At 47.5% G+C, this 18,445-nt stretch overlaps 1 protein-coding gene across 1 annotated transcript; it reads right to left on the bottom strand.

Moving 5' to 3' along the window:
• Positions 1-59: 59 nt before the first annotated feature.
• Positions 60-18,024, bottom strand: LOC103187689 (glucose-6-phosphate exchanger SLC37A4). The gene is given in 11 exon segments (XM_042343980.1): positions 60-1,053; positions 1,655-1,793; positions 2,516-2,581; positions 3,749-3,862; positions 4,636-4,721; positions 5,220-5,313; positions 5,315-5,379; positions 7,860-8,106; positions 11,142-11,374; positions 11,902-12,464; positions 17,962-18,024. Coding segments are annotated over 10 exon segments (1,353 nt in total). The 5' UTR covers positions 12,044-12,464; positions 17,962-18,024; the 3' UTR covers positions 60-886.
• Between the last annotated feature and the right edge of the window lie 421 nt (positions 18,025-18,445).

The raw sequence follows: 18,445 nt of genomic DNA, 5'->3' as shown, positions 1-18,445 counted from the left end.
CCAATAATTATCTCTGGGATTTCGATGTGTAGGTGGGATGCCTGGAATTCTCAGCTTGGTTTGGAGACTCTTGAGTTGGGTAATGGGTTTCTGCTTGTGTCAGATACCCAGTTGAAACCTCCACCCAAAAATGGGGTTCCTGACAGAAATTCTACCTGGAATTTCTTAAGAAATCCTGAATAAGAAATGGCGCAATTTAGAGTTGATTATAGAGAGCCCTCTTCCCTTGAAGTGTATCTAATAGAAAATGGTTCATTTTGTTCAGAAACCCCGTGCAGAGAAAGTGGCTTCGGCAGAATGGTATTAACTCACTCAATAGAGAGAGGAGGACGTGGCAGCAGTAGTGACCCCTAATGGTCAAACGGACAAAGTGCTATGAGGCAGATTTCCATCCAGTCCCGACTCGCTCGGATGGACATAAAGACATGATTCAGATCCACACAAGTCCTTTGACAATTTGGGGTCTGGCAGAGTTGGGGAATCGGGAGGGGGGCTTGTCTGTGGAGACAACCCTCATTGCCTAAGTGGGACATACTCGATCCAATTTGGTTAATGGGGTGGGGGGGGCAGGCCCCAAACTCGCTCACCAATAAAAAAAAAGGAGATTCCACCCTGGCACAGAGCAGAGTAGGTAGGATTCACTTGGCACTGGGTATTTCTGTGAGTCATGATCAAAGTTTAACTTAACCCAAAAAAACAGAGGGTGACCTGTGTTGTGTTTTGGATGTAGTTTCAGGTACTAAAATGTGCACAAAAAAACTTTTGAGACAGGACTGACTGGTTGACTCTCAACATTGGGATGAGCAGAATTAAGCTTTGCTGGTGAACCTTTACCAACACATGATCAGAGCAGACGGCTGACGATTGAAGGTGGGTTTCTGAAACTTCAGTCTTCCTTCCTAGGGACTCGTCCCATCTTGGTGCGGATGTTCCTCAGCAGGAAGAAGGCCACGGTGGCGATGGTACAGGACACCTCAGCGATCCAGAACGCCATGTCCCAACTGTAATGCTTTGCGATGGTACTGAATGGGAGCCCAGCCAGGAAACCGCCCACTGCGAGACACAGAAGAAAAAAGGTTGTCTGAGACCCCTCTCACTGTACTCAAACTACTGAGAATTCCACACAATAATACTTGTGTTTGATACAGCACCTTATCACGTCGTTGAGACGTCTCAAAGCTGAACGGGAGATATATTCTCCCGAAATATATTCACAGAATATTGTATAGTGAATTCACTGTGTATTTTATGCGCGCAACGTGGCAGCAAATTACGCACAGCAGTGTGCCACAAACAATCGTGGATTGAGTGACCAAATCATTATTTTTTAGGGGAGGGATTATTACCCCGGAAAGCAATCCACCAATCGACTAACAACTGGGTTCTTACTGCTGGGTAAACAAAGGTGTGTAGAGTAAGGAAACTTGCCTAAGGTTTCGCCCTGCCCGGGAATCGAACCCGGAATTCTCTCGCTTTCAAGGTGAGCGTGATAACCAATATGCTTCAGGACTCCATTTACCCAGATGCAGGTTTTGTGAACCCTTCCCGCCCGCCCTCCCGGGAACTATTCTGCACGTGAACATCCATAAAGCCAGATTGGGATGGACTTCCCGCTGGCCAGTGGTATTCCCGGGATTTTTACCGTCACACTCACCGTTCGCCATCAGAGCCACGATGGCGTGAGACGTGCCGCACAGGTTAGGAGGCGCGCTCTCGTTGGCAATGACTCCAAATAGTGCGATCGGCCCATAGGAGCAGAAGCCAAAAAAANCTCCCAGGATCAGGATCCACAGCTGGATGACAGGAAAGAGTTTGGAAACAAAAAGAAAAGTGGCTTTGATACAAGAGAACATGTGTACAAACACCAACCAATGCGCTTGCGATAGGAAATCAAGATAAGTATTTTTGGGGTACAAAATTCTTAATTGTTCTTAATCGCTAGAGGTTGGAGATGGGGAGGGGGGGCATTGGAAACGGAAGTGCCACACCCTGATCCGCCAGACCCCCAGCTCCCACTCAATCTGCTCCCAATGTTGCTGTTGTTCAGGGTGAAGCACTTCCACTGAGTAACTGGGCTTCCCCCCCTCCACCGCCCAATATTACACCCTAGTAACGAGTGTTGCTGAAGCCGCTTTACTGACCTTTCTTGCACGCTTCAAAATCAATGGGATTACAAAAAAAAAGACACTCCAATAAAGCAATTCTGGGATGAATGTGCGACAGTGAAACCGTTAGGCGCATTAGTCCGGTGTAAGGGAGAGGGGGATCGTGTCCAGAATTTCCCATGGTAATATTTCCCCATGATTTCCCCAATATTCATTGCGGTTTGGACCCTAACATTTAAATGCGATCAAAGTGCTTTATAACTGGGTTTCACTGTATTGTGGTCACAGTCAGGTTAAAAACTAACGGCTGGTGAAATACAGACAGAAAGGAAGGAGGGAAGAGTACAAAGAGAGTTGAGTTGACAAAAGGACAAGGAGGTGGAGAGGACAGAATAGAGAGAGCGAGAAACCTCGTGTTCGGTTAGGTTGGTGATTTGAGTCAGAGGCAAGAAGATTAATGTCCAGAAATCAGTCTCCTGAGGGAAAAAGGAAAAGCATCACTCACAGTAGTCAGCCACAGAGCAGCAAGACCGTTTTATTAATAATAATAATAATCCTTGCATTTGATACAGCGCCTTATCACCTCGTTGGAACGATCCAAAGTGCTTCACAGAATATACTGTGAAGTATAGCGACTGTGTATTTTGTGGGCGAACAGAGGCAGCCAATTGGCACAGCAGCGTCCCACAAACAGTCGTGGACTAAATGACCAATTCATTATTTTTTTTAAACCCTCAAAGTATTGTACTGCAGGCTCCTGACTTTATTTGTGAAAGGAATTAAAGATTATTTCCCCCTCTCCCCCCAAAAAAACACCTTTCAAAGCAAAATAGCATCTGAGTTTCCCCCCAACCCCCATCTGCTGTGTAGAACACTCTAAGATGTTCTTCCAAGGTGAAAGTAAATGGAAATTGTTGATTTTCTTCTCTACCTCTCCCCGAAACCCTTCAAACCCTTTTTCTCTTGCACTCAGACCCTGTTTTCATAGAATCTTACAGCACAGAAGGAGACCATTTGACCCATCGAGCCTGAACCGACACTTTGAAAGAGCTACCAACTGGTCCCACTCCCCCACTCTTACCCCAACCGAGTCCCGCTCCTCAGCCCTTACCCCAACTAGTCCCGCTCCCCCTGCTCTTACCCCAACTAGTCCCGCTCCCCCTGCTCTTACCCCAACGAGTCCCGCTCCCCCTGCTCTTACCCCAACGAGTCCCGCTCCCCCTGCTCTTACCCAAACGAGTCCCGCTCCCCCTGCTCTTACCCCAACGAGTCCCGCTCCCCCTGCTCTTACCCCAACTAGTCCCACTCCCACTGCTTACCCCAACTAGTCCCACTCCCACTGCTCTTACCCCAACTAGTCCCACTCCCACTGCTCTTACCCCATAGCCTTGCACTTTCTTGTTAAGCACATATCCAATTCTCCTTTGAAAGTTACTATTGAACCTGCTTCCCCCACCCTTTCAGGAAGTGCGTTCCAGACCACAACAACTCGCTGGTGAAGAAAAAAATACTCTCCTCGACTCCCCACTGGTTCTTTAGCCAATTACCTTGAATCTTGTGGTTTTGTCCAAATGCCCCCCCCCAAATAAAGTTATCATCGCTCTAAATCTTCCCTTAAACGGGGCGGATGAGAATCCAATTACCTTGGGAGATTCTGGGGCAACCGTGACTCTGAAGAGGTGCAACGAGACAGCCATCCCCGCCATCATAGAGAGCAGAAGCCCGTGCCGAGGGTTTCCGTGACTCCGCAGACCGTGCTATAATAATAATCCATAAGCATTTGATACAGCACCTTATCACGTCTTTGAGACGTCTCAAAGCGCTTCATACGTTATATTGTGAAGTGAATTAACTGTATATTTTGTGGGGGAAATGCAGTAGCCAATTGCGCACAGCAGCGTCCCACAAAGAGCCATGGGATTGAGTGACCAATTCATTATTTTATTTGAAGGAATTATTACCCCTAGAAAAGCAATCTGTCAATCGGCTTAACAGCCAATGAATCGCCTTACTGCTCGGTAAAAGCAGAGGTGTGTGGGGTAAGGAAATTTGCCTAACGTTTCGTCCTGCCCGGGAATCAAACCGAAGGTTCCAGCTTGCGAGGTGAGTGCTCTAACCACTGAGCTACAGGACTCCACAACATATAAAAAGTTGCCGGATCAAGATTCAGTTGTAGTTGGATTTAATACTGGATTTAATACTCTCCGGGATTTAGGCAAGAGGGATTTGTCCCCCCAAGGAGACAGAGAGGAGGGTTGTGTGTGGTGTGTGGGGGAGAGGAGAGTGCGCATTCCATTTCAGACACAAAGGAATTTCAATGTGTAGGTGGCAAATATATGTGGAATCCTCAGAGTTAAGCACTATGATGGGTTTCCGCATGTGTGAGACACCCGGTTGACTCACAAGTATAAAGTTGTTGCGCTGGTGACATCAACCAACACAACACGGAGGCCCTAAAAAAGTTGTCCAGCGAGTGTTTAATGTCAGTGGAATCCAAGGTGCGAGGTGGAGGGGATGTGCGAGTACATACCCGAGCTACAGCTCTGTCCGACAGGTACCCAGCGGCCAAGCTACCCAGAAAACCCCCGACCTCCAGCGCACTCATGAAGGAGCTGCCTACAAACAGCGGAGAGATTGGAGGTCAGCCATTGCAGTATCAGGAGGTCACAGTCATAAGAATTTGCTGACTGGGTGAAAGAAGATCAAGGTCCATCTAGTTCACCTTCCACTATTCTGGCAGTCGCTTGACATGTCGTGTCCCAACTATACCCTGTATTATCCTGAGATATTATTTTCTAGCAAATTTGACAAATTTTGATCTAATTTGTTCTTGATAATTTCAGTCAGCGTCTCGGAACACTAAAGGTGGCAGGTGCCTGATCCCGAGCTGGGGGAGGGAGAAGGTGACCTTAAGTACGGTCGAAGGAGAAGGTCTTCCACCGGGATCCAAACGAGGGAAAGGAGGGGGCAAGGCGGAGGGATCGAGGGGGATGAGAGTTCCAAAATTTCAGGCGTAGTGGCTGAAAGCGCAGCCGCCGATGGTGGAGCAGAGGGGATGAGGGACAGCAGGAGGCCACAGACCACTGAGCAGAGGTAGAACAAGACGAGGCTTACCTATGAGGGCAGACTGTCCCTTGTCTTGGATGAGGAAGAGTTGGCCCCAGTCAGTGCAACAAGTCTTCACCCCAAACACCACCAAGTATCCGAAAATTCAGGACCCAGAGATACGGGCTCAGCAGTAGCTCCCTCAGGGTGCTGTCATCTCTGGCAGCTCCTGGGCAGTGGACAAGGGCAGGCATTGAGAATAACAACAATCATCATCCTTGCATTTGATATAGCACCTAATCGCATCGTTGAAACATCTCAAAGCGCTTCACAGAATATATTGTAATAATAATCCTTATATTTGATATAACATCTTATCACGAGGTTGAGACTTCTCAAAGCATTCACAGAATATACTGTAAAGTGTAGTGACTGTGTATTTTGCAGGTGAAACATGGCAGCCAATTGTGCACAGCAGCGTCCCACAGGGAGTTGTGGATTGAGTGACCACATTACTTTTTTAAGGGAATATTACCTTCAGAAAGCGATCCTTGCCCCTTTGCTCTGTATGTTCCATCACAAGGAAAAAAAGATAATCTGTAACTTTCAGTAACGTTTACTTGCAGAAATATTACTTAAGTAAAATCCAGTCTGTGCGTGAACACAGGTCAACGAGGGCCAACAATGCCATCGAGAGGTCAGCACACACGGACATCACACAGCTTTGCTGTTAGCTAGAGAAACTGACAAGACCCTATACTGTAGTACTTTAGAAACATAGCAATTCACAGCACAGAGGAAGGCCATTCACCCCATCGTGTCTGGACCAGCTCTTGAAAATAGAACCCATTCAGTTCCATTTACCTGCCTGTTCCCTATAAGCATATACAGCCTTGCATCGGATATAATAACAATAAATAATAAAAAAAAATTGGTCAGTTCAATCCACGACTGTTTGTGGGACGCTGCTGTGTGCAATTGGCTGCCGTGTTTCGCCCACAGAGCACACAGTCAACTCACTTTACAGTATATTCTGTGAAGCGCTTTGAGACGTCTCGAAGACATGATAGGGCGCTATAACAAATGCAAGGATTATTATTATTATACAGTGCTTCATTATGTCATTAAGACATCTCAAAGCGCTTCACAGAATATAGCGTAAAGTGTATTGACTGTATTTTGTGGGCGAAACGCGGCAGCCAATTGTGCAACAGCAGCGTCCCACAAACAGTCGTGGACTGAAGTGACCATTATTATCAATAATATTTGGGGTGGGGAGGGATTATTATCCCCGGAAAGCAATCCTCCAATCAACTAACAACTGGCTTCCTACTGCTAGATAAACAGAGGTGTGTGTTGACTAATGTCTCTCCCCGCCTGGAAATCGAGGCCGGATCTTCTCGCTCAGCATTTCTGAGCATCGAGAATCCAGTCTTAGCTTTGAAGAAGGTTTCCTGTAGTTCTTAAAAAAAAGCTTCAAAATTAAAAAATGTATTTAAGAATTCGCCAAATTCAGGACGGTCTGAAATGCCATGTCAATGGCTTAAATCTAGACTCAGATGGAATTTCACCCTACTTTACATCTTTTCTGATGGCTGGTAATCACGTCAGATCTGAAGAGTGTTGCCCAATAATTTTCCGTTTGGAGTGGAGGACTGTTACGTAATCAAACACAACAGCTGAAATCTGCACCAGAAATCATCAAACAAACAGCCATGAACCAAGTGGCAATTCGGGTCTTTCAAGGAGAACCTAGTCCGATAAATTAAGTCTGGAATTTCCATGTGTAGGTGGGATGCATGAATTCTCAGTCCGGTTTGGAGACTCTTAAGCAACGGTGATGGGTTTCCGCACGTGTCAGACACTCGGCTGACCCCCCCCAAAAAATGCTCCTTAACACTCTCTGCACTATGTAAAGAGCAATGAGTAATGTACTGGGGCCGTGAAGGTTACTGATGCATTGAATGGAAGGTAGGTTAAGTTATCACTCCATAGTTCCAGGCCTATTACGTTCTCCAAATGAGCTGAGCAGATGATGACAGCGCTTACTAGATTGAAACATCTGAAATGGTTTCATTCACAAGGGAAGGCTGAGAAGGGAGTAAACAACAACTTACATTTGTACAACGCCTTTCACATCGAGAGGACATCTCATGGTGCTGGCAGTCATGGATTTGGGGTTGGGATCAGGAGGGCTGGAGGGCAGGGAGGGTGGGGCAGGAGGGTGACCGAAGGTGTGGTTGAAGAGGAGGGTCTTGAGACAGACCTTGAAGAAGGCAAGGGAGGGAGTGGAAAGGTCTATGTGGAGTTAACAGCACAGGTGCGACAGTCATACGCACCTCCTTGCAGACAGAGGTATATGGACCCTGGGACGTCCTCCCAACGTGAAAGGTGCTATATAAATGTAATTTTGTTGTTGCTGTTGTTGTAGTAAAGGTCCAGGGAAAGGAGAGAAAGTGGGAAAAGAAAGAAAAAAAACTGCAAGGAAGAGGAAAAGGCCGACGTTTTTGCGAGTCAGGTGGACAAATCGATTAAAAATAATAATTGGTCACTCAATCCACGACTGTTTGTGGAACACTGCTGTATGCAATTGGCCTCCACGTTTCACCCACAAAACACACAGTCACTACACTTTACAGTACATTCTGTGAAGCGCTTTGAGACATCTCAAAGACATAAGGCGCTGTATCAAAATGCAAGGATTATTACCTTTTTTGTCTCCTTTCTTCTGTCCTGGCTCGATGTTGGTCAACCCCACGTCTTTGGGCTCGTTTCGGATGAAGATGAGACACAGGAACGTGGCTCCGATGGCCACACAGCCGGACATGGAGAGCGTCTGTCTCCAACTGTAGCTTAGAGCCATGGTGGCGGCGATGATAGGGCCCAGACTGCCTGCTAGGTTCATGCTGGTCGACAGAACAGCCCACCATGTGCCAAACTGTGACGGCTCAAACCACTGCGGGGTGGGGGGGATAACGCAAAGAAAAGAGGGTCAGAGTACGATACATCTCTACCGTTGCTAGACACACAAGGTCAACCTCAGCTGTCTGGTAGGTTGTTCCACTGCTTGTCCAGCTAGGACCACCCTTACCCATTAGGGCTTTGGCTGCAGGGTTAACAGGAGCTGAGGGGGAGGATTCCCTGCCCCCAGTGGCTGGTCGGCACTACCAGATCCTGCCGATGAGCCTGTGCTGCCATCAGCAGTGAGTGCCCTGGAATACTGCGGTCCCTCCTGGCTCAGGAACTGGGACTACTGAGACCATCACAGAGGGGAGGGCTCAATTCTGGCATTCCATTGCCAAACATAGAGCCAGTTCAGCTGTGAGGAGACCCAGCTTACAGGTCAACAGGAAGGTTGGGTGAGTTCAGGATTGGGTTTGATGACCATACCTTGACACCAATGGTGGGGTGAGCGGTGGTAGGTTGGGTGGGTAGGGAAGGGAAGAAGGGAAGGGGTGGTGGGGGGGAAACCTATATTTACGGAGCAGAAGGAGTGAGTGAGAGAGTGGGGCTGGAGGAGATGCAAGAGGTGCGGGTTGGGAGAGAGCAGGGAGGGATTTCTGTAAGTCGGGACAAGGATCTGGAAGGCGATTGAGAATCAAGGTTTCAAATCGACCACAGACCGTACTGTCCACACACAGTGACTGGCTTGTCTGGTCGGGTAAGCATCCTGCAAACCTGAATTGGCCGCCGGGAAGCCAATGGCACGATGTGAGTTGGCACAGCTTGCCCATAGACTTGTGTTTTTTTTTCCCCCTGTGGTTCCTGGATTCAGGTGAATCGACTCATTGATTAGAAATTTATTTTTATTTAAAACAAATAAGATCCTCACTTTTGGCTTTTATATAGAATATCTCCCATTTCAATCGTTTCTTTATGGCTGCCTCAAAACGGCTGGGTCGGGGCGGGGGGAGGGAGGGTGGTGGTTAAACGTGGTGCCACACTGTGCCAGCTGCTGTTCTGGGAGCGTATGCTCACGGTGTGTCTGCTGGGGCAGGTTGGCACAGATACACTATTGGCAAGGAGAAATGAGGGAGAAGACCCGGTCCCCAGTTAACCCATTTCTCTCCCTCTCGGGACTGTGCAGGATAATAATAATCCTCGCATTTGGTACAGCGTCTTATCACATCTTCGAGACGTCTCAAGCGCTTCACAGGATACACTGTAAAGTGAATTGATTGTATATTTTGTGGGCAAAAACGCGGCAGCCAATTGCGCACAGCAGCGTCCCGTAACCAGGATTGAGTGACCAATTTATTATTTTTTGTGAAGGGATTATTACCCTCGGAAAAGTGATCCACCAATTCAACTAACAACCGGGTTCCTACTTACTGCTGGGTAAACAGAGGCGTGTGGAGTAAGGAAATTTGCCTTCAGCCTGCTGGGAATTGAACCCAGGTCCTCTCGCTTGTGAAGCGAGTTCTCTAACCACTGAGCTACAAGATTCTGTTTGGGTGGGAGTCATGTCCTCTGATGCACTGTCATATCCAATCGCCAGCCTAACGCTGACCCAATGATATCAGAGGAAGAGGATGTGGGTGGGTCATCACGGTTTTGGATTGAGAGGCAGACGGGGTGGAAAATAGACAGTGGGGAGGGGAGAGAAAAGAGGTGCATTAAAGGCTGAGACCTCACTAACTGAGTTCCTGTCCTCACTCAACATTGGCCTGTCCGCTCCCTCCGCTCAGCAGGCTTGGCCTACTCCACGACCCCCACCCAGCCCACTTCATGCCTTCAGCCTCTCTGCCCCCACCCTAAGGAACTCCATCCCACATTCCCTTGAGTCCTTCAAGGCCCATCTCAAAACCCTCCTCTTCGACCAAGCTTTCGGCCACCCTCGTACCCTCCCTGCCCTCCACCCTCCCCGATCCCGACACCCAGCTTGGGTCCAAATCCCTGACTGTCCAGCGCCTTGGGACGTCCTCCCGGTGTGAAAGGCGCCGCAGTGTAAATGTCACTTTGTATTATGTTGTATTGACACATTCAGGACCCACTGAAGAGTGAAATGAAAGGGCTGGAAGCTTCCTCGCTTACACAGCACAAGATAAGCTGACAGCCTCTCACGCGCTGCAGAACGTGTGATCCAGAGCCGAGCTGCAAATAGACAGAGGAGGGAAATGCAGTGATCCGAGCCCATGGCTGGGTTCAGCTCTCACCGCACATATCGTCCGTGCCCAATTTAACCAGGGAATCTCCCAACCGAGCTACAGAGCACCTGCCCCGTGCTTTCCGGAGATGAGAACCTCATAAATCAGGAAGAATAGTCAAAAGCGCAGTTGATGTCCGATAAAATGCGACCTGCGTGTCAGACAGGCCAGTGGCGTGGACAGGGATTTGTTCGGGGAGTCCCAGAGCCGTTGCAACAACAACAAATTTGTTTGCTTTGAGGTGGTTGGCGGGACGTGGCTGTGTGCAATTTGCCTACAAACGCACAGTCATTACACTTTTGAGTGTTTCGATGCAACAAGACTCTGTGCATCATATTTCAACCCCCTCCCCCACCCCACCTGTGATGACGTGTTGGGTATGGGATAAGATTATGCCTTGTTATAGGGTGTATTCCAGCCCCGAGAACGCATGAGCCAGCGAACGATCTGTAAGAGTCACCAGAGACCTGAGGTTGGGTTACAGACTGTAACTTGCTCCCAAGTTATTTTCTACCGGAGCAAACCCTGTAGGTTTATTGCACTGTGTGCAGCTTTTGAGCGAAGCCACTTGAACTCTGATCAACAGCATCTGTACCATCCAGCAATGGTTATAATTCCCTTGAACCAGGGGAGAAATCACAAAGCGCATACTGAACACACACACACATACAAACATATACATACAGCACACGCGCACACAAACACAGCACACAACATATACACACAGACACTTGCAATGCAAAGCTGATGTTTATTCTGCGCCTTTCACATCAGCAAGACGCCCCAAAACTCACGTCTGAGCCGGGCTGACACCAAACCCTCTCTGCTGAGAGGCGACGCCTACCTTGCGGAGTATTTTGCCACAGGGAGGCCAGCCGAAGCCCTGGGCCAGCCCGTTCAGGAACCAGAGGATGGCAAAGACCATCACGGAGGAGCTCCAGGAAAAGGCCACGTTCACCACCCCGACCAGGAAGAGGCCGGTGCAGAAAAGCAAGCGGGCGCTGATCTGGTCCGAGAGCACTCCGCTGATAAACTTACTGATTGCGTAGGCCAGTGACTGGCTGCTGGTGATCAAACCTGTGCGAGAAACACAGGTGTGAGAGTAATAATACTACTACCACTACTACTACTAATAATAATCTTTGCATTTGATACAGCGCCTTATCACATTATCGAAACGTCTCAAAGCATTTTACTATATCTGGTTATTAGGTCAATTGGCTAATGGGTGTAATAAACCCTCAACAAAAATAATAATAATATGGCCATTCAAGATTGAAAATGACCAATTTATTATTGTTTTTGGTTTTGGAGGGAATATTATTAGGCTCTGTGTGGAGTAAGGAAACTTGCCCAAGGTTTCGCCCTCTGCCTGGAATTGAACTCAGGTCTCTCACTTGCAAAGCGAGTGCTCTAACCACTGAGCTACAGGACTCCAGATGAATAAAGCAATCGGCTACCGCGTTTCACTCATAAAATACACAGTCACTACACTTTATAGTATATCCTGTGAAGGGCTTTGAGACGTCTCAATTGCGTGATGTGGCTCTGTATCAAATGCAAGGATTATTATTATTAAATTAAATAAATAAATCGAGACTCACCCAGATCATCTTTCTCAAGTGTGACTTCTTGCATAATGGATGGCATCACAAAGGAGAAGGTTTTCCTGTTGAAGTAATACAGGGTGTAGCCCACAAACATCGAAGTGAAGATGGTAGTTCTGTAGTAGCCGTAGGAACCCATCGTGGTCAGTTTCCAGGATGGGGCTCTCCCCACACACACACACACACAGAAAACAATCAGCAACCACCTATGGACCCAGCAATCTCACAGCCTGGCACGGTGGGCTTCAGCAGTTCCGCTGATTTTAAATCAAACGTGCTATCAAAAGTTTGCTGCTATCACCGGCAATCGATCCATAGACGTTTTAGGGAATCTCGAGATATTTTATATGTATAAAAAACACGGCTTGATTGTCACTTCGAGCAACAGAGGAGGAAAAAAGCCCATATCTCACGCTCTAATTCCTCCAACACTTTCCTGTCTGTCCCTCTCCTGTGCTGAGTCAGGGCTTTTTGTGGTTTGCTGTTTGCTTTTCAGAGCCACTGGTTGCGAAAAGATTAACTCTGAATGTTTCCCCGACTCTGGTGACGAAATCTTGATGCTGAGAAGGACAAAAAAAACAAGACAAAACAGGCAGAGTACGTGAGAGTGGTACTGTTTACGCCTTGTTTAACCATCAGTGGCTTTTCAGTTAAGGTTAAACTGTTTAAATAGAGCCCACAGTCTGCTCACTGCTCACTGATGACTCAGCCACTTTATTCCCAGCGAACAGCTGGGTTGTTAGTATCCTTAATTTGTCAGTGCTCATATCTCACCCCTTCGTGTCGAGCGTCTGAGACCTCCGACACTCAAGAGGTGTTCAAATTTAGGAGGGATTTCAACAGAGTAGATAGGGGGAAACTGTTTCCTCTGGCGGGTGGGTTGTTAACCAGAGGACACAGATGATAATAATAATAATAATAATAAGTTGCATTTAATACAGGACCTCATCACGTCTTCAAAACACCTCAATACGCTTCACGAGATATACTGTAAAGTGTAGTAACTGTGTATTTTTGTGGGTGAAACGCGGCAGCCAATTGCGCACAGATTTCAGGTGATTGGCAAAAGAGCCAGAGGGGAGACGAGGAGAATTTAAAAAATGATTATTATTTTTTTGAAATATAAACGCAGAGAGTTGTTACGGTCTGGAAAGCGCTGCCTGAAAGGGTGGTGGAAGCAGATCCAATAATAACTTTCAAAAGGAAATTGGATACGTACTTGAAAAGAGAAAAAGTTGTACGGCAATGGGGAAAGAGGGGGGGGGGGGGGCGAGTGGAACTAGTTGGTAAACTTTTTCAAAGAGCAGGCACAGGCATGATGGGCCGAATAAGATAAGAAATAGGAGCAAGAGTAGGCCATTCTAACCTAATCCCATTTACCCGCCTTAGCCCCATATCCCTTAATCCCTTGATTTTTTTTAAAAAATCTATCGATCTCATTCTTGAATATGACTACTGAGCGACCACAGCCTCGGGGGCACAGAATTCCATAAATAAACTACCCTCTGAGTGAAGAAGTGTTTTCTCAACTCAGTTCTAGAAGACTGACCTTTAATCCTGAGACTATGACCCCTAGTTTTAGATTCTCCAACCGGGGGAAACAGTCTCACACTATCCACCCTGTCAAGACCCTCAAGAATCTTATAGGATTCCATAATTCTGTAATTCTTCTATATTCTAGAGAACCTCTCCTCATAGGTCAACCCCCTCATCCCAGGAACCAACCTAGCGAACCTACATTGCACCCCCTCTAAGGCGAATATATCCTTTCTTAGATAAGGAGACCAAAACTGCACACAATATTCCAGGTGCGGTCTCACCAAGGCCTTATACAACTGAAGCAAGACTTCCCCACTCTTGTAGTCTAACCCCTTTGCAATGAACACTAACATGTTATTAGACTTCCTAATTGCTTGCTGTACCTGCATACTAACTTTCTGTGACTGGTATATAAGGACACCTGAATCCCTCTGAACATTAACACTATCTAGTCTCTCCCCCTCTAGAAAATAATCTGCTTTTCTATTTTTTCTACCTGGGTGAATAACTTCACACTTGCCCACATTATCCTCCATCTGCCACCTTCTTGCCCACTCACTTAACCTGTCAATATCCCTTTGCATCCTCCTTGTGTCCTCTTCACAGCTTACTTTCCCACCGAGCTTTGTATCGTCCGTGAATTTAGATACATTAAGCTCGATTTCCTCATCTGGGTCATTGATGTCAACTGTAAACAGTTCCCAAACATTGATCCTCGTGGCACTCCACTAGTCCCACAGGCCAACTTGAGAAGGACCCGTTTATCCCTAGTTTTCTGCCTATTAACCATTCTTCGATCCATGCTGATATATTACTCTTAATTCCATGAGCCTTAATCTTATGTAACAACCTTTATGTGGCATCTTGTCAAATGCCTTCTGAAAATCTAAGTACACTATATCCACTGGCTCCCCCCTATCTAACTGCTAGTTACATCTTCAAAAAACTCTTTAAAAATTTGATAAACACGATTTCCCTTTCATAAACCGTGTGGCCTCCTTCTGAGCTGTAGGATTCTATGACAATGACGCAGCACTGCTTGGGTTACGGAGTGAGGGAGACACCAGACAGTTTTGGACACAAAACAAAGACAAAACCACCCCCATCGCCCCTACCACCGGAAGCAATTATAAGAAATAATCCTTGGATCTTGATATAACACTTATCAAGTCGTCCAGACATTTCACAGTGCTTCACAAGAGTTAACAGTGGATCATTGTAAATCGCTGCAATCACTGTGCGGTGCAGTGACTGTGTATTTTGTGGGCAAAACACGGCAGCCAATTTGCACACAGCAGCGAAGCACAAACAGCCATGGAGCTAGTGACCAATTTGATTTGGGGATTGTTGGCCAAGACACTGGGAGAGAGAGAGAGAAACTTCTCTTTTCGAACAGCGCGGCGGGAACTTTAACATCCGCCTGAACAGTCAGACCAGACCTCGGGTTACACTCATCCGAAGGACGGCACCTCCGACAATGTGACAAGAACCCCCCCACCAGCGCTGTATTGGGGCGTCAGCTTAAACTGTGTGATTCCATGTCCTGACGTGAAGGCTTCACCCATAACCTTCTAACCCGTAGGCGAGAGAGAGAGAGAGAGAGAGAGAGCGCTACCCACTGAGCCAGGCTGACACACTCAATAACTGATGGTGAAAGCAGCCAAGCAATGTCAGGGCAGAGGGTAAGATGGAGAGGGGAGCGGGCGGGTGTGTGGGGAAGGGTGGGAGGTGGGGATGAGGGGTGAGGGAGGAAAGAACATGTCCTGAATACAAGGGCAGGAAAGCTGAACAGTAACACAAGCAATATCCCTGATGAAAGATATATTGTTGTCAGTTATTTAGTAACAATACAACACACTAAACTGCAGGTGGAATCCCTCTATTTCAATCAGGTCAATAAATAGGGTTTAATAGTAATCCTCGCATTTGATACAGTGGCTTACCACGTTGTTGAGACGTCTCAAAGCGCTTCGCAGAACGTACCGCGCAGTGAATTGACTGTATATTTTGTGGGCGAATCCTTATAGAGGAAAGTTAATGCTCGATGTGAAAAGAAAATCACCGAATCCAAGGGATTAACCCCTTTCCCTCGGCGCTCCGAGGGAAAAGGGCTCAATGATGAGTTATCCAGACCGGCGAGTTTTGTAGGCGGACATATGAATATCTGGCTGGGATATCAACAACATGATGACTTAAAGTGGTGGACTTAAGTGAACCGATCACCCCATCCTCGCCCGGCTCCACTGGCTCCACATCCCTCAGAGAATCAAGTTTTGAATCCTCGTCTTGATTTTTAAATCCCTCCACAGTCGTCCTCCTTCCTACCTCTGCGACCTATTAACACCTTACCTGCCCATCTGGCCTGCTCGCCCTACCCACCCCACAATTGGCAGTCGGGCCTTCAGCCTCTCTAGCCCCCCACTCTTTGGAACTCTGTCGCACAGTCCTTTTGACTTGCCCCCCTCCTTGTCTTCTTCAAGGCCCATCTCGAAACCCTCCTCTTTGACCGCACCTTCAGTCATCCTCCTACCCCTAACCTCCTGCCCTCCACCCCTCCTGATCCCAATCCCCTACTTGGGTCCAAACCCTTGACTGTCCAGCGCCTGCGGGCGTCCTTCCGACGAGAAAGGCGCAGTGTAAATGTCATTTATTGTTGTTGTTGTTAGTACATTATGCACCACCTTACACTGGGGGGTTCTATGCAGATGGATCGACTCCCAGTTCAGTCATGGGGTGCTACTGGTAAAATCAGTGCCAGAGAGTGGGTTCAGTATCGGGGAAGTTCCGACACGTGAATGAGCTGGAAACTGAGCCAAATTAGGGGAAAGTCTTGCTTTCCTGTCAGAGTGACTGACAACAGAGTAGCCAGAATCTGATTGATTGATCCGCTGTAACCCTCTTCACCTGTGTTGGCAAGGTTGCCAACTTAATCATTAATTTCTCTTTCATAAACAAGTGTCCCACAATCTTACACAACACTAACTGGAGAGAGCCAGCCCGATTGTAACGTTAACACAGAGCACTAATTTAATACTAAATTAATTGTGGTGGAAGTTTAAACCTAAGTTCTTATGGTTGAATAAGCCTGGCCGTCAGATCAGCACAGTATCTACAGAAGATAATAATAATAATGTTAATAATAATAATCCTTGCATTTGATATCCCACCTGATCATATCGTTCAGACGTCTCAAAGTGATTCACAGAATTTATTGTAAAGTGGATTGACAGTGTATTTTGTGGGCGAAATGCAGTAACCAATTGCACACATCAATGTCCCACAAACAGTCATGGATTGAGTGATGAAATTTTGTGGGGAGGGGGAAAGGTTTATTACCGCTGGAAAGTGATCCGCCAATCGACTAACAACCACGTTCCTACTTACTGCGAGGCACGTTTCCTTACTCCACGCACGTCTGTTTACTGAAGGTTTCACCCCACCCGGGACGACTGAACACCCTGATCAGGTGCTATATCAAATGCAAGTACTATTATTACTGCGCTGAACTGAGTCGACTTCACCGGCCGGACTGAAGGGAAAGAGAGAGAGAGAGAGAATCCGGACACCCACAGGAAGGTGCTCTGCTCGTCCACCTCAAATAACACCCACTCACCACTTCCCAAATCACTTCGCCATCCAGTCCCCAAGGCTGTGCAATAACCTTTATCACCCTCCAACCATCCCCCCCACCCCCTCAATTTCCTCACCGCCAATTCCCAAGGCTTGTTATTTCACTTCCACCAATCTACATAAAGTCAAACAACTTAATAACAGCCGCAGAGAAGGGAAGAGAAGATTTTTTTCTCTTCTTTTTTAAAAAAAAATTAAAAATAAAACCAATTTGCAATTGAAAGAATTGAAAGCAGGTTCTCCTGTGACCAGGACAGACCAGAGAGGGGCAATCCTTTACTGATGGGACTCCACGTCGAACTGGATTCGAATCAGTTGAGAGTCCAATAAAAAAAATCTTAACTTTTTTTTTAAAAAAAAGACGATGAGAATTGAAATGATTTCACCCCAAAAAAAAAAATCTGCTCAGAGAATAATGAGATCAAGAGAGTTAGGAGAGATCCCACTGAGAGTTATTGGATTAATTACATTTGCAATACTCTTAATTGCTGCTGTTGGTATCTTTTGGCATTGAAAAGGGAATTTTTGTCCCTTTTCTCACTCTCTCTCTCTCTCTCTCTCTCTGTGATTTTCTTCTTAATTTTTTTTTAAAAAAAAGAGATGTGATGACAATTTGAAATGATCTTTTTTTTTGGAAGAAAAATCTGCTCAGAGAGGTTATGAGCTCAGGAGTCGGGGGGAGAGGTCCCGGTGAGAGCTGTTGGGGCAGAGGTCGGATTCATTACAATTGCGAAGCATTATTTGCTGCTGCAATCAGTGTTGGCATTGAACATGGGGGGGAGGGGGGGGGGAGGGGGGAGGGGGAGGGGGGAAAAGGGGGGGAGATTTTAACCCCCTTCCCTCTCTCTCTCTCCCTGTGTCCCCTACAGGTCTCTCTCACACACTCACCTGCATCACCAGAGGCTCTGCCACCGACCCTCCTCCCCCACAGCTTCTCTCTGACACACACCAGGCCCCGCCCCCCCCTCCACCTCCTCCCCCCGCATTGGGCGCCGCTCCTGTCACTCCAACGTGACACGTTGACACATCGGGGCCTCACGTCCCGCCTCTAATTCCAGCCGCCCCTCCTCTGATTGGACGTGACGCGCGTCAGTCACCATGGAACCCGGCCTCCGATTGGACGGCGCGGCGATTGGGGGGGTCACACTGTATCAATGACGCGGTTACAATGTATCGGGGGAGGCGGCGACTGCGAATGCGGCCTCTGATTGGACGCGGCGCCCGTCACTCGCGCTCGCCCACCGGGGAGGTGGGGGTCCGCCCCCTTCTGCCCTGTGATTGGTCGGAACGCACGTCAATCGGCGCGTAGCGTGGCAACAGCCCGCCTCTCCCCGCGCTGATTGGCTGAACCACTCCTCCCTCCCTCCTCCCC

This window comes from Callorhinchus milii, unplaced genomic scaffold, assembly GCF_018977255.1.
Source record: "Callorhinchus milii isolate IMCB2004 unplaced genomic scaffold, IMCB_Cmil_1.0 Scaffold25, whole genome shotgun sequence".
NCBI lineage: Eukaryota > Metazoa > Chordata > Chondrichthyes > Chimaeriformes > Callorhinchidae > Callorhinchus > Callorhinchus milii.
This window is presented reverse-complemented; position numbering and strand designations above follow the sequence as displayed.